The following is a 14,179-nucleotide window of genomic DNA, read 5'->3' as shown; positions in this document are numbered from 1 at the left end:
CTTTGTGGCTTCGTTCGTTTGACCCTGGCTTGGTGCTAAGAATTCTATTGAGGTGATGTCCTGCGAAGTTACAGCGTTAGACAGGCCAATGGCTTTTATCAGTTTCATAATGTTCCCACGATTTAATATGTTGCAGTTGCCTCTGGACTTATACTCTGGATAGAAAAGTGTGAAGGATGTGGCACCATGAGAAGGGGCATTATCAGCCCCAGGTGATGGCTCAGGTCTTAACGCACAGTGGGTTGAAACAGGACCTGTCAGAAGCCCAAGGGTTTCCTCCTTCATTACTTTGTGCGCTGTTGTAAAGGCCACCTGTTCAGTACTCTTGAGATTTTTTGGGATGCAGCACGTCCGATTTCCGCTTTACCACCTTTGTCCTGCATCAAAGTAGAGAGATTGCCCTGGTGATCATTAAGCAGGCAGCAAACTTGAGCTTGGTTGAGTGCATTGGTGCTGCCCGGCAGCTCTGTAAGCCTGGTGCGCCTTTTGCCTTCTTCCTTTAGCAGAGACGTGGGGTCCGTGAATGCCAATTGGATGTTAGAAGTTGGCTCAGTTATCCCCCTTTTCTTGAGTGCTTCTGGTCTGCCCCTGCAATTTCCTTATCCTTCTCAAGAGATAGGGAGCCAGTCTGGTGATTTTTGGGACTGTCGGGTGGAATTGTTTGGGGCTCTGTTTCCTTGGTTGCCTTGTTTGTGCTTATTGGGTTGTTTTGCCCGATTGAGTCTATGAGTGTTAAACAGTGGGTTAATATATAGTCTCTTTTGCTGGGGATCTGTTTTCGGTGGGGTAATGTCTGAATTCGGATCCAAAGGGACATCTTTTGGTTGCAGCGCCAACATTTTTGGTGCTGGCGTCGACGGTGATGACATGGGCTGGTCTTTCTGTACGGAAGATTTCAGCTCCGAAGGCTGCTTGGCTTTCAGCATGGAGGATTTCGGCTCAGAGCCAGGTTTCTGTTTGGAACCGGAGGACTTCGGTTCCGGCGAGGACTTCTGCTGACTCGGTACCGAGCCGAAAGGCTTGACTGGCTACTTCGGTGCAAGGCCTGGAGGCGGGGCGTCAGAAACGTCATCTCTATGCCAACCTTGGCCAGAAGGCAGAGGTGGTGCCGAAGCCTTATGCTTTTTGGGAGTGATTTGAAGGAGCAAGGGGGTCTTCCCTAGTCACGTCAACATGTCCCTGCGGCAGTTCTTCGGCATCGAGGTCTATCTCGAGCTCCGAGTCGGAGTCCTGCACAGAGAATGCTTCTTCCTCCTCTGCTGCTGATGCCTCAATGTCTTCTTGACCGGAATCTTCACCGAAGATGTCCGGCGTGTCTTCGATGCTCTGACGCTGCATCTCTTGATGTCGAGCCAGACGATCTTCAAAGGTTTTCTTCAATTGAAACGATCTGCATGTGTTGCAGACTTCTTCTTTGTGCCCCGGGGACAAGCACATGTTCCACACCCTGTGTGAATCAGTGTGCGGATACTCTGCATGGCACTGATGGCAGAATTTGAACCGTGTCCGTTCCATTGATCGGACACGGTTATGCCAGAAGGCCGTCCTGCCAAGCTTTCCTTCAAAAAGTACATTCAGAGGACCAAAAAGATACGCGGAGAAGTGGGAAACGTGTACGAAACAATACTTTCAAGGATAGAGAGGTTTGTGAATTTAGAGGAACCCGAAGAGCGTGTTCGAATTGGAGCGCAGCAATACACGTCCAAAACTGAAAAACAAACCATGTAGTTCATGACCATGCGCACTATCACCGAAAGGAGGAGTCACTTTACCTCGTGATTAGGGAAGACTTCTTCAAAGAAAAACAACTTGCAAACGTCCAGACCCAACACGAGATGGCATGAGTATGCAAAGCATGTGTATTTACCGCACACATGCCTCGAACATATCGTTACCAATTCCTTAAAATATACGGAGTGGGCTTTGGCTATGCCAAGGAGAACCTCTCCCTATCACTTCACGCTGATTGTTTAGGTTATCATTCTGTCTTCATGAAGTGTTTGCAATAGAATGAATGAAGCATTATTTTATATTTTAAAAGCACATTGACTCATGACACTTTGAATTCTTTATCTCATAGATGCACTGTATTAGCTTGCAGAACAAACCAGACTAGAAACTATGTAGTACAGTCTTAAGCAGAGCAGTGATGTCACATCACAGGAGCCAGTTCCTCATAGACCGCGGGCAAGACTTTGCTGGATGGAATGCCCCAAGAAATGATACGCGTGCCTTACGAGGGGCATTCGCTGAGAAATATCCACCAACGCAGTGCACATGCAGAGCATGATGGTGATGTTTTCCTTTTAAAGCTAGTGGTAATAGGAAAAGAAGACAGTCTGCATTCCTGCAAGTGGAGGTAGTAAAAAGGATGATTTCTGTATAATAAATTAAACCACCATGAAATTGTCAGAGAAGGTTTGTGACAGTAGGCCTGCTCATGAGGATTCAGCAATTAAAGTGATAGTGCCTATCAAAAGATTCGGTAAAAGATCCTATCAATGTTCACCAAGGAGGGAGGAGGAAAAGCAGCAACACATTCAGGTGAGTGCTATTTGCCAACCTGAATTACTGCACCTGGGTTTTGAAACGCACAGTTACATATAAACGGCTGTTTAATAAAATGCTTTGAACACTTTGTTTGTACACTTCATTGGTGTTGTACAAATCATTGGTGATGAACCAATAACAGGTATGTACCAGAAGCACTCATCATTTTAAAGAGGTCAGACCAGATTGCGCTATTGTTTTAGAATGAGACATTTGAGAAACTGTATTTATGAAAGGATTTGAAAACAACAAATTTAGAATTGTTAATGTAAAATAAAATTATTCATCAGTACAAGCAAATAGCTCCACTTCGACCCATTTCCTGACCGCACTGAGGAAGTAAGGAAAGTGAGTGATGCCTGCCCCTTTTTAAAAAAGTTTGTTTGCAATTCCCTAAAGGAAAGTGTTATGACGTTTGATTTTTAAATGATCCATTTTACAGCACAATAATCCAGTGATTTGGTCAGAAAATGACAAGCTTTTCATGCATTCTATAAGGTCACTCCACGAATAATTAAAATTAAAATACGTTCCACCTCCTAAAGTTACCTTTCATGTGGGGTTTTGGTAGGTCTGGGTGCCCAAAATAGTCTGCAAATTATGGGAACCCATTTTACATTTTCGGGCGCACTAAAAAAAGACTGCACTCAAGATGCATTTATGAAACATTCCAATATTCTATTACTTTCATTATGCCACAAACAAGTTTGAATCTCCACAAGTGTATTGTGAGGTTCATCGCCCCCAATGAAACCTACCTAATGCAATGGTAAACATTTGAGGCATGAACAAAATGATGTCCAGAATGTCTACAATAATCCAATGAGGACCACATTATGCCAGGCCACAATAATGCTTATAATGCTCTCAAAGTTATGAGGTACAAAAGGGGGTGTTGATGGACCAGAAACCGGTCCTCGGAAGCTTATTTCCGGTCCAGGGAAGGCATGGCTTGGCAGTTCGGGCTGGACTGTTCCCATGAGGCACAGGGTCAGACTGATTTGCATATAGCCATGTCTGAGCAGGGGTGGCAGAGTGGGCTAAAGAACGGTGATGGATTAAACCCAGATCTTTTGACTGGGTGTGAGTGTTTGATTGGTTCAGATGCTCAGTCCATCACCACCCCCTTTCGTACCGCTTTTGGCCGCCATAAGTGTGGCAGGGTATGCTCAGACGTGAGTCCCTTGCTCACTTTGCCACTGGATTCAAGCAAGCCGGACTGAAGACGGCTGTAATGCCAGAAACCGGTCCTCGGAAGCTTGTTTCCGGTCCAGGGAAGGCATGGCTTGGCAGTTCGGGCTGGACTGTTCCCATGAGGCACAGGGTCAGACTGATTTGCATATAGCCATGTCTGAACTGGGGTGGCAGAGTGGGATAAAGAACGGTGATGGATTAAACCCAGATCTTTTGACTGGGTGTGAGTGTTTGATTGGTTCAGATGCTCCGTCCATCACCACCCCCTTTCGTACCGCTCAAAGTTATGGGACATGGGACAGGGACAGGGACATTTTATTAATGGGCCATCACCACAGAATGCCCAAAATATACCAAGGAGGGACACATTATACCAAGTTCACCAACCTGAAAGTAAGGGCATGTACATCACATCTTCAAGTCTAGCACATACAGTCAATTCTTGTAGCGCTGGGACGCCTCAGGGTAACCGTCGCGCTTTATAAATTGTCATTTCATTTCATTCATTCATTCATTTCATTTCATTCTATTTCTTGGTTTCCCTCACTTGCAAGTTCCCCAGTTTCAACATTACCTGAATCGGTATCTCTATTGCTAAGTTTATTTCTTTTACTAATCAAACTTTTACCACCATCACCTCTTCCTTCATAGGCTTTTCGATGCTCTCCAATTAAAAAGTTTCTCCTATTAGTTTTTAACTGATCATCTTCTTTAATCACACTACCTCTAAAGTCAACCATGTCTTAATCTCTAATTTTCTGCTTTTGTGTCTTCTTTCAATTCTTTGTGTTGAACAGATTTATTATTCTTTCTCTTTGTTTGCTAATTTAACTTTTTTTCTTGATGCTCTATTTTCATCTTATTTATCCATTTTTTGTTTTTTCTTCCATCATCTTTTTTCATCCTCCTGTCTAGTGCAACTTTTCTTTCTGCCTTTTTAACCATCTTACTATAAATTATTTTTCTTTTGTTTTTTTTCTAATATCCTTTACCTCCATTTGCCTATGCTCTGCAATTTTAGATTTTTTAGTTTTTTAAATTTTCTGTTTCACTCATTTCACCTCTGTCTCTTGATTTTTATGCTCCTCTTTCCACCTTACTCTTTCTTGTTTTCTTTCCCGTTAAGCACATGGTTCTACAATGCGGTTAGTAGTTTTAATAACGGATTTAAAAAGGTCTCTGTGAGGTAAGTTTCCCACAAGGTCTCACACCCTAAGCAAGCTGCACACTTATATCTTTGCAACACAACTCGCTTGCACCAACATAGCATATTAAGAGTCATACACAACAAACATGAGTAAAGTATGTCTATAAACACAAGTGTTCAAGCAGTATACTTTCAAGCATTCCTTACCTCTTTTGCATGCCTAAGCCCTCGCTCCCATGCACTCTCAGCTTGGGGTTCGGGTGGTGGGACTGGAAGGAGCTCCTCAGCAGCTGGTGTCCCCTATCAAAGGGCAAAAGGAACAGAGTAGTTTAAAAAAATTACTATGAGAAACCTTTGTAATTCTCAACTCAATTGCAACAGCCAGTGAAGGGGTCAAATATGACTAATTCAAAAGTGGAAAGAGAGCACCCAAGCAAAAAACACAAATAACCTAGATTTTTAAACAAAATACAAAATCCCAAACAATTTATATGGTTCTACCAAAAGTGGGCTCATCCAATTGTCTTTTCTAGTAAATATACAGAGTAAATGAAAAAGCAGTATTTTTAAATACATGTGAATAAAATGAAAAAATGATCCACACAGGCACCATGAACATTTTTACTAATGTTCAAGTCAACTGCTCCGAGGTGTGTTAGAGCCACTTCCAGAGAAACAAAATTATCCATGTAAATTTCATGAGGCAACTGATGGTAGTTACACCAGCCCCATGAAAACTATTAATTTACCGCTGCATGTTCAACAGCTACCTGTCTTAGCATCTAACGTCAGACAAGAATTCTGTACTTGAAAAGATCTTGAACTGTTATAAACGGATCACAGTAGCCAGGTTAAACTCTAAAGTCACAGCTGTTCCTACACTCTCAAAACTTCTGAAAGTATTCATGTTTACTAGCACTAACATCAAGGAAACTAGTTAGCATATGAACACATTCTTCAACAAACTGGCAGTCCTAGCAGCAACATAAGACCCTGGCACAGACACAGAGAACCTGCTCTGCAATTTCCACCACACTGTCCACATTACATCAGATGCCCTTCCTGCTTAAATCTGTCCGGAGAGAAAACCAAACTATTTGCACAATGGTACAGCTAGATTAAAAGAAAATAAATCAAGAACGTAGATCAAAGGAAACCTATTGGCACCAAGGCTGAATGCTCAACTCACAGCTGCTTAATAGAGAGGAAAAAGCTGCTTACTACAAAGCCATCACTTGCAAGGCCTTAAATTAGAGCAGGGCACTCTTAAAAGTGATCAAGCCCTGCATTAATTCAATCCAACAATCAGCCACTCAAGGTAAATAATGTGTCTGTTCAACAAAAGTTAACGGCATAACTGTATGTCACATGATGATTACTACTACAACTTGCAGAGCACCCAAATGATTCACATTCAATATGCCGTTTACTGGCAATCTGCCAATACATTATTATCTCTGAATGTTGCATCTAACAAAGGTGACATTATCCCATCATCAGTAGCGATGGGTATTATGGTGAAGTCTTTTCAACTAATACCCAATATAGTCAACGAGTCCCTCACCCAGTGAATCTTCCCAAATGTCCTCCCAATCAAATAATTACTTTTCTCCATGAAGATTAAGTGGGGCATCAGTGAACCTCAAAATTATCATACAATCATTCACTGATTATTGATGAGGAATATAATTGAGAAGACATTCTTTTCAAGGACCTAGACTCGCTGTATCTGTATGTAACATGCCTGGGATGGCCAAGCAGGCTGGGCCCTGGGTTCCCTGTATCAGTATAACTGGCCCTAGTTTAGCAGCTAACAGTGCACTTGAGAAAAACATCATAACATCTGTCCCGGACAGAACTCAGATATGCTATGAATGGGGCTCACACTAACACATCCCCCGACAGAGCATATTATTATTATATTATGGCGTCTTGTGATGGCGCTGTCTTGCACACAACACAGTTACAAGCTTAAAAACTGGCTAAATGCTTGCCACCTTAATGGTGCAACCACACACAAACGCACATCCAAACTGGCATCTAGGCTACAGAATGGGGAACGATGCCCCAAGACAAGGATCTAAAGAACTGCAATAGATTGTGTACACCCCAGTAGAATGAAATAAAGGGCAATGGTTCTCCAGCGCTCACATCCATGCACACAATACCCCAGACTGTTACAAAAGAGAATATACACAACCACTATTAAAAATACTCCACCAATAAACACTTTAACCCACAACAAACTTCCCAGCCACTATTCAATATGTGATTTGTAGCCAAACTAACACGTTACCTACCTTTGGTAATGCATTTTCTGGTATAGACGTAATCTAGCCGCAGATTCTTTACCTTTGAATTTTCCAGGCGTCAGACTGGATCCGGAAGATTTTTCTGCGACAATTCCCCTGCGCGTCAATAGATAGCATCAGCTGGCTCCTCATGACGTCGTCAGTGCCGTAGTGAAATACGCATCACTGATATAGGCACCACCTTGGCGAGCTGACGTCCGTTTATGTTCTCTACTTTTCACGGCAGGAGCGCGGAGGCATGAAGTTCATTGACATTGATGTGTTTTGGAACAACTAAGGACCTGAAAGGGATGAGCTCTGACCCTAAAAACCTGTTCACAGTGTGGGGAGGATATACAGGTCTGTAAGGAGTCTGCGGTTAGATTATGTCTCAACCAGATAAGGCGTTACCGAAGGTAATTAACTAGTTCATCTGATATAGACATCTAGCTGCAGATTCCTAACCTCTGATTAGATACCCAAACAATACCATCCACAGAGGGACTGCGAACAAGTAAGACCAGAAAATCCTGCAGGACAGAGCGGCCAAAGAGGCCTTTCCTGTGGACTTGACTGTGAAGGAAGTAATGCTTGGTAAACGTGCAGGAATGCCCATGTTGCTGCCTGACAAATGTCCAGGATTGTAAGCCCACCTTGCAACGCTGTGGCGGCAGCCTCAGCTCTGATGGAGTGAGCCCTTAAGCCTTCAGGAGGCTGCTTTTTGGCAAGTGTGTAGCAAATTTCGATGCAAAGGATGACACATCTGTAGGAAAGTGGGTTTCTGTTGCAGTAACCCTCCCACTTGTTGCCGTATTTCTGATACACTTTGACCTGATGTGCCTTGGGTGCCTGCCAATCAGGTTGCCACTGCCTGTGTTCTTTCCCCAAACTGTACCTTTGCCCCTCTGGGGACATGTAAGTTCCTTATAACAGGTACTATGTGCACTGAGACATGGGAAGGCCTCCAGCACTTATTGTGCCAGCCTTAGAGGTAACTAACTAACTAACTAACTAAGATGGGGGAGGCGAGGTGAAGCCCACTCTTCCATCTTGCAGTTGGCAGGAACTCTCCAATCAGGGTTAGGGCTTGTGCCCACTCCCCTCCGTGGGGTGAGCACACCAATGGTGTAGTCACCCTAGGGTCAGTAGCCCATTGGCTTCCTTGAGACCCCTAAAACACCCCCTAAATGCCCTATTTAGGGGGCAGCCCTGAAGCCAGAGGGCAGATTCCTGCAACCTACGAAGGAGGACGGAAGAAGTCACACAGCAGAGGAGACTACAGAGCAGAACTGACTTGGCCTCAGCCATACTGGCACGGCTGCAGTTTCCAGAGATCCTGCACCAAAAGTCAACTTGTCCTGCAGCCAGCAACCTCCAGAGCCCCTAGGAGGACTGACTGCCTTCTACAAAAAACAGATTTCCTGCTAACAGCAGGTCTGTTCACAAAGAAACTCCAAAGAAAAGCTCTAAGCCTGCTAAGGACAAAGAAACCCAATGCCTGAATCCACCACTGCACCAGTCGACTACGGCAAGAGTCCAAGAGGCCCACCATTCCCAACGAGGTCAGCAAGCGCTCCAGAGTCCGAGTCCACCGTGGGTTAACACCTCCTGAACTACCCAAAGTTGCCTGCAGCCTTTGCACAGAAACCCCCCCCCCCACCCCGAGTGGCCCGGTAAGGTTAAATCTGACCTCAAAAGGCACCCCTGCGCACTGGAGAAGAGGTGCACCTACGTCCCTGAGCCCTCCAACTTATCTGCCCAGCTGTTGGGTCCTCCCAAAAGACTTCCTGAACATAGCCTGCAGCCAAAATCCAAAACAGGCAACCTCCATAGGATTGCATTGGGCTCCCGAACCCTCATAAGCACCCTGGACCCGGCCGCTCCAACGTCGGTGGTGGTGTGGACTTAGTTCTGACCTGGGACCCCCTTTGCCCTGACCTAACCCTAGGAGCTTGGCTCTACTGCCTAACAATGGAATCCTGCACTCTGCACTCGGCCGCCCTAGTGCCGCTGGTGGTGCAATTTGAGTGTCTATCTGAATATGGGGGGCCCTTGGTTCTAACCCCCAAAAACATTCATGCAGGTCGTCTACTTATCTGCAAACCAATTAACTTCTATTTCGCTATAGGAACCAATGTTACAAGTTTTGTTCCTAAAAAATATCTTTTGAGCGAATGTTTTGTATGAAACTTATATGCATCAACTTAGGAATTGTCGTATTTACCTGCAAGTGACAAACTCTAGTGTACGATATCTCGGCATATCACCTCAAGTACTCAACGTAACTGAAAAGTAATCTTACTGTATTTTGAACTGTTTCAAAAGTAATACAAACCTGTAATCGATTCCAAAACAATTCACAGTTACATTTCTGTGTGCCTTGCATTTAAAAGTATTTCTTACTTGCCTGTGCCAAGACATGCTTGGTTCTACAAAATAAAATATAAGCATACTTTATACTTCCCAATTGGTCTGGATTCAGTTTTGGAGTGTATGCCATCAGCCTTGTTCGAATGAATACAATAAATGCTTAACAAACCCTCCTGATAAGGCGAGCTGCTCGCCCACACTGCCACAAAGAGCTGTTGTCTAATTTAGCCTCTGCTATACCTCTGGGAACTCCCTGGACTCTGTGCACAATATACCTTACTTTGGTATAGGATATACAGAGCCAGCTCCCTACACCATTGTGATATAGTCCTCCTCTGCACCGCACAACCTTTCTTCCTTCCAACCTACCCTACGAAGAGTTGGTTGTTCACTTGAAACTCTTTAGTACGGTCAAGGTAGAACGACAACACTCTTTCTGGGTCCAGACGGTGGAGCCGCTACTCTTCTTTAGAGGGATGGGGATGTGAGCAGAAAGTGGGCAAGGTGACAGAGTGCCTCACATGGAACGGTGTTACCACTTTCGGGAGGAAAGAGGCCCTAGTACGAAGCACCAATTTGTCAGGGAATATTGTCAGGCAAGGAAGATTGGATGAGAAAGCCTGCAATTTACTCACCATCCTGGCAGATGTGATTGCCACTAAAAAGGCTGATTTGATGGAAAGCAGCCGTAGGCGGCAGTTGTGCAAAGGTTTGAATAGAGCACACTTCACAAAGGTGAGAAACAAACTAAGGTCCCACTGGTGCATAATGAAAGAAGAAGGTGGGAACATATGTACAAAACCTTTGAGAAATCTATTTACAACGGGGGATTTGAACAATAAGGGTTGGACTGGCGGACTCAAGAAGGCAGACAGGGAGGAAAGGAGCCCCTTCAGAGTGCCAACAGCAGAGCCCTGCTGGGCAAGGGTCAATATAAAAAGCAAAACATCCGAAAGGGAAGCAGAAAGAGGGCCAAAAGACTTTTCTGTAAAATGTAATACAAATTTGTTCCATCGGCCGGTGTACATGGTCTTTGTGGAGGGACACCAGGCTACCAAAATAACATTACAAACTTCGGGAGGAAGTTGAATGCTATCAACTGTAGCTGCTCAATCTCCAGGCAAGAAAACGTAGAGTTGACAGGTTCCGGTGGCAGCTCCTTTCCTGCTTCTGTGACAGAAAATCCTCCTGAAGGGGCAGCCAGATCGGAGGATCCATACTCAATTGGAGAAGCTCGGGACACCACACTCTCCTTGTCCAGTCTGGAGCCACAAGAATGACTTAGGCCAGGGGGCGTGGCTAACCGCTGAAGATGGCCGCTTGATCTAGCGGCTCTGTCACCTGAATGCAATCCCCCTGAATATCCATACATTATCTGGCAAGTGGTGGCATTCTGCGACCGTTTAGCGGGAGTCTGCCGCAGGGACTACCAGTGGTGCTAAACGTATGCTGGCTCCGAGCGATACTGGCAGAGTTGGCTGTTTGGTGAACATGAGGCACGGTGGTCGTGCTACATCAGCATCAATTCTTCACTGCACGCGCAGAGGGCGGCATTTGCTGCTGTGCTGGTTCGGCCGCGGCAAGATTGAGTAGAGGTGCGTCCTTCCTGGGTGAGGCAAAGCGCACCCATCTGATTCTGTGACTGTGGTGGATAGCAGTGAGAAGATCGGCGGAACGCCCCCCCCCCCCCCATCCCAGCCAAGTTGCGATGCCACCTTCAGCCTGGGCACCTCAACAGAAGGACCCAGCATAAGCGGGGAAAAGTTTGCACTCAGAGGCTGCAGGGCAATACTGAGGGAGAGTGGTCGGGACCGGATCCCCTACTAGACTACAGTAAAGTGATCCCACACTGTTGTGTGGCTGGAGCCGATTGCTGTGGCTGGCCCTGGCTACCTTCGCCCAGCCTCGTGGTGCTGGCGAGTACAAGAGGAGGTAATACATAGTGAAAAAGAAAAATTAAGTTTCCTGATAGCCCGTTTGAGAATTGCTTCCAGCCTTCATCCGCACATAAGGCTGGCATATTTGAAGGGTGCGTGACTGTGGCTATGGGCACTTTTGGTGATTAAGGGGACTGCAATGCTCCTGGAAATCTTGACTGCTGGGCTGCAAGAGAAATCACTTGCTGGTGGCAGCCTGTATGGAGGGAATCTCAACATACACTCTTCAACATTGCAGGAGTGCTTAATACCTACAAACCACCGGATGTGCACGGCTCGTGAAACTAACAGGCTGCATACAGTGTGAAGTTACACCCACTGGCAGGCGGCAGTGAGACTCGCACGGGCCCAGGCTTTCCCCACTCTCGACAGGTCCTACTCTGCGCGCACTATGACTGGCAGCAAGGGACAACGGGGCACTTCCCAGATGAGACTGGATAAATGTATGTGCCCTAAAGAGCCTGTCATGCCGAACGACTGGAGTCCGCACAACACTGGAAAAGTGAATTGACACCACCACAATGGAAGTCTCTCTGCTGCAGGTAGACCTTCGGAGCGTTAGCACAAGAGTTCAGGAGGTGGAGGACTCCAGAACATCCTTGCATCGTGAAACTTCAAAACTTAAGACCCAAGTAAGTGGGTTAACAGCCAATAAAATACTGGAAGCTCACCTGGAAGACTACGAAGGTAGATCACGCCATTACAATGTGCGTATACTGAGAGTTCCTGAGCGGGCTGAGGGACCTACTGTGGACTTATTTGTCGAGGAACTCATTCTTAAGGAACTACAACCATGGGGTCTCTCCAAATATTTCTAAGTCAAACAAGCGCATATGATTTAGGGCGGATGTCCAAAACCGGGGTCCCCCCCCCACCACCATATTATAGCCTGTATATTTAACTTTGGGACAGAGTTGTCCTGCAGACTGTCTGCTGTGCCCCACTAGTCGCATATGAAAATGCAATGATAACCTTTTTTCCACTCTGACTTAAAGTTAACGGGTAATGTTGCTTCCTCATGTGGGGGCTCTTATCTACAATTGGCCATAGGTAAGATGATGATCTGTTGTGTTGGGGGTGCAGCGGGAGCTATCCCTGCCAAGCCAAGCTCTCCCGAATGGTAAAGTTAAAGTTAGGGTGGGGCGACGGGTTCTCTGCAGAGCTGGAGGGACTGGCAGTTTTGGGACAGTCATGCAGGGAGGGGGGATTTGGGTTTAGGGGAAAGGGGTGAAGAGTATGTTTGAAGAGTTTTGTCTTTCTCCTTTTTGCATATTTTGGCACCATTCTTATGAAAAATGAAAATCGACATTCCCAGAGTACAGCATTACGTTTATGCCAAGACCGAGATACTGTACAATATCACATTCCACACAATTAAGTGATGAAAAGGCACCATATGTGATCTGAAGCTTTGGGCCATGCAAGTAGGCAGTCATATAATTTTTTAGGTCTCGCGACCTATCAATGCGCGCAAGCGCATTGAGCGGAGCGAGAATTCAAGTGCTCGAAATCCTCGTGAAACCAAGGGCTTCTTGCGCTGCGGTTTTGTTTAAGTTCACGTGAATCACGTGAGCAAACAAGCACGCGCATCAGCCTCCCTCCCTCCTAATTGCATTTTTTTTAACGGCCGCCGCACAGCACATCAAAGGGCTTCGCCCAGCGTGCGCTCTGCGGCTTCTCGGCTTCTCCTCCCCTAATTATTCATGGCTCAGTTTCCCGGCGCACGCATTTGTTCACATTTTTTTCGCCGCTCTCCCCACTCGGCCCCCTCCCCTGCCCGCCGTGTCGCATTTCTCCTCCCCCCTTCCCCTTCTCTGCCTTCCATTCCGTCTTGTTTTAATTTATGTTCCTTCGTCCACACTATTTCCTTTTTGGGTCTGCCTCAGGCTTGTGTGTACGCATGTTCATGCGCTTCCCTTCTTAATATTTTTTTTTTTTTTTTAACAGCTGCTCTTGTGCGTACAGTTGTTAATTAATTGCAGCTCTTGCAGTTGTAAGCTATTTTCTAAATTACTTTTTTTTAAATAAAAGGAAGTGTGTGTAGCTGTTTGAACTGCACAAAATGTGTTTATTTATATACTTTTGGACACCACGCGGCTTTTATGTTATCAGCACGACACCCGCTTCAGGGACGCTGCACTTCAGATCATTGTCTTCTTTCCTCACCAGCGCTGGGGGGGAAGGGACATGGCTGCTTTGTTTACATTCCTCCTGCTACTGCGAAATAAAATGAACAAGCATTGGCATAGCCAATAGGTCTCGCTTGTGGGACCTTATAAGTATTTAGTTTTGCAGCACAATATCCTTGGTGCAACAAGGATATTGTGCTGCAAAACTAAATACTTATAAGATCCCACAAGCGAGACCTATTGGCAATGCCAATGCTTGTTTAGACTTGGGAACTACCAAGGATTTAGAGTTGTAAGATCGAAGTGTCCAGTTGGGTACATACCACTTGAACTTCTGAGAGAAATAGGACGGTCATAGGTTACGTAGAGCTTTGTAAGCAATGCATAGTGCTTTAAACTTTACCCTGCTTTTCACTTGCAACCAATTAAGTTTTTTGATGACCTTTCTCACCAAGATAAACTTGGGTGTGCATGAAAGTAATCTTGCAGCAGCATTTTGCAACACCTGCAGTTTTTTAGGTGTTGTTGCTGTAGATTCAGGTATAGGTTGTTTCAATAATC

General features: G+C 45.4%; 1 protein-coding gene across 1 annotated transcript in view; it reads right to left on the bottom strand.

Annotated features, from left to right (window-relative positions):
* The window catches only part of ZC3H18 (zinc finger CCCH-type containing 18), a 529,005-nt gene that overhangs the window by 383,042 nt on the left and 131,784 nt on the right, over window positions 1-14,179 (bottom strand). The window contains exon 5 of the mRNA XM_078670778.1: window positions 5,099-5,191. Within this exon, the coding sequence (XP_078526904.1) occupies window positions 5,099-5,191 (93 nt within the window). The remainder of the gene's footprint in view (window positions 1-5,098; window positions 5,192-14,179) is intronic.

The sequence above is a fragment of the Lissotriton helveticus genome, chromosome 12 (assembly GCF_964261635.1).
Source record: "Lissotriton helveticus chromosome 12, aLisHel1.1, whole genome shotgun sequence".
NCBI lineage: Eukaryota > Metazoa > Chordata > Amphibia > Caudata > Salamandridae > Lissotriton > Lissotriton helveticus.
This window is presented reverse-complemented; position numbering and strand designations above follow the sequence as displayed.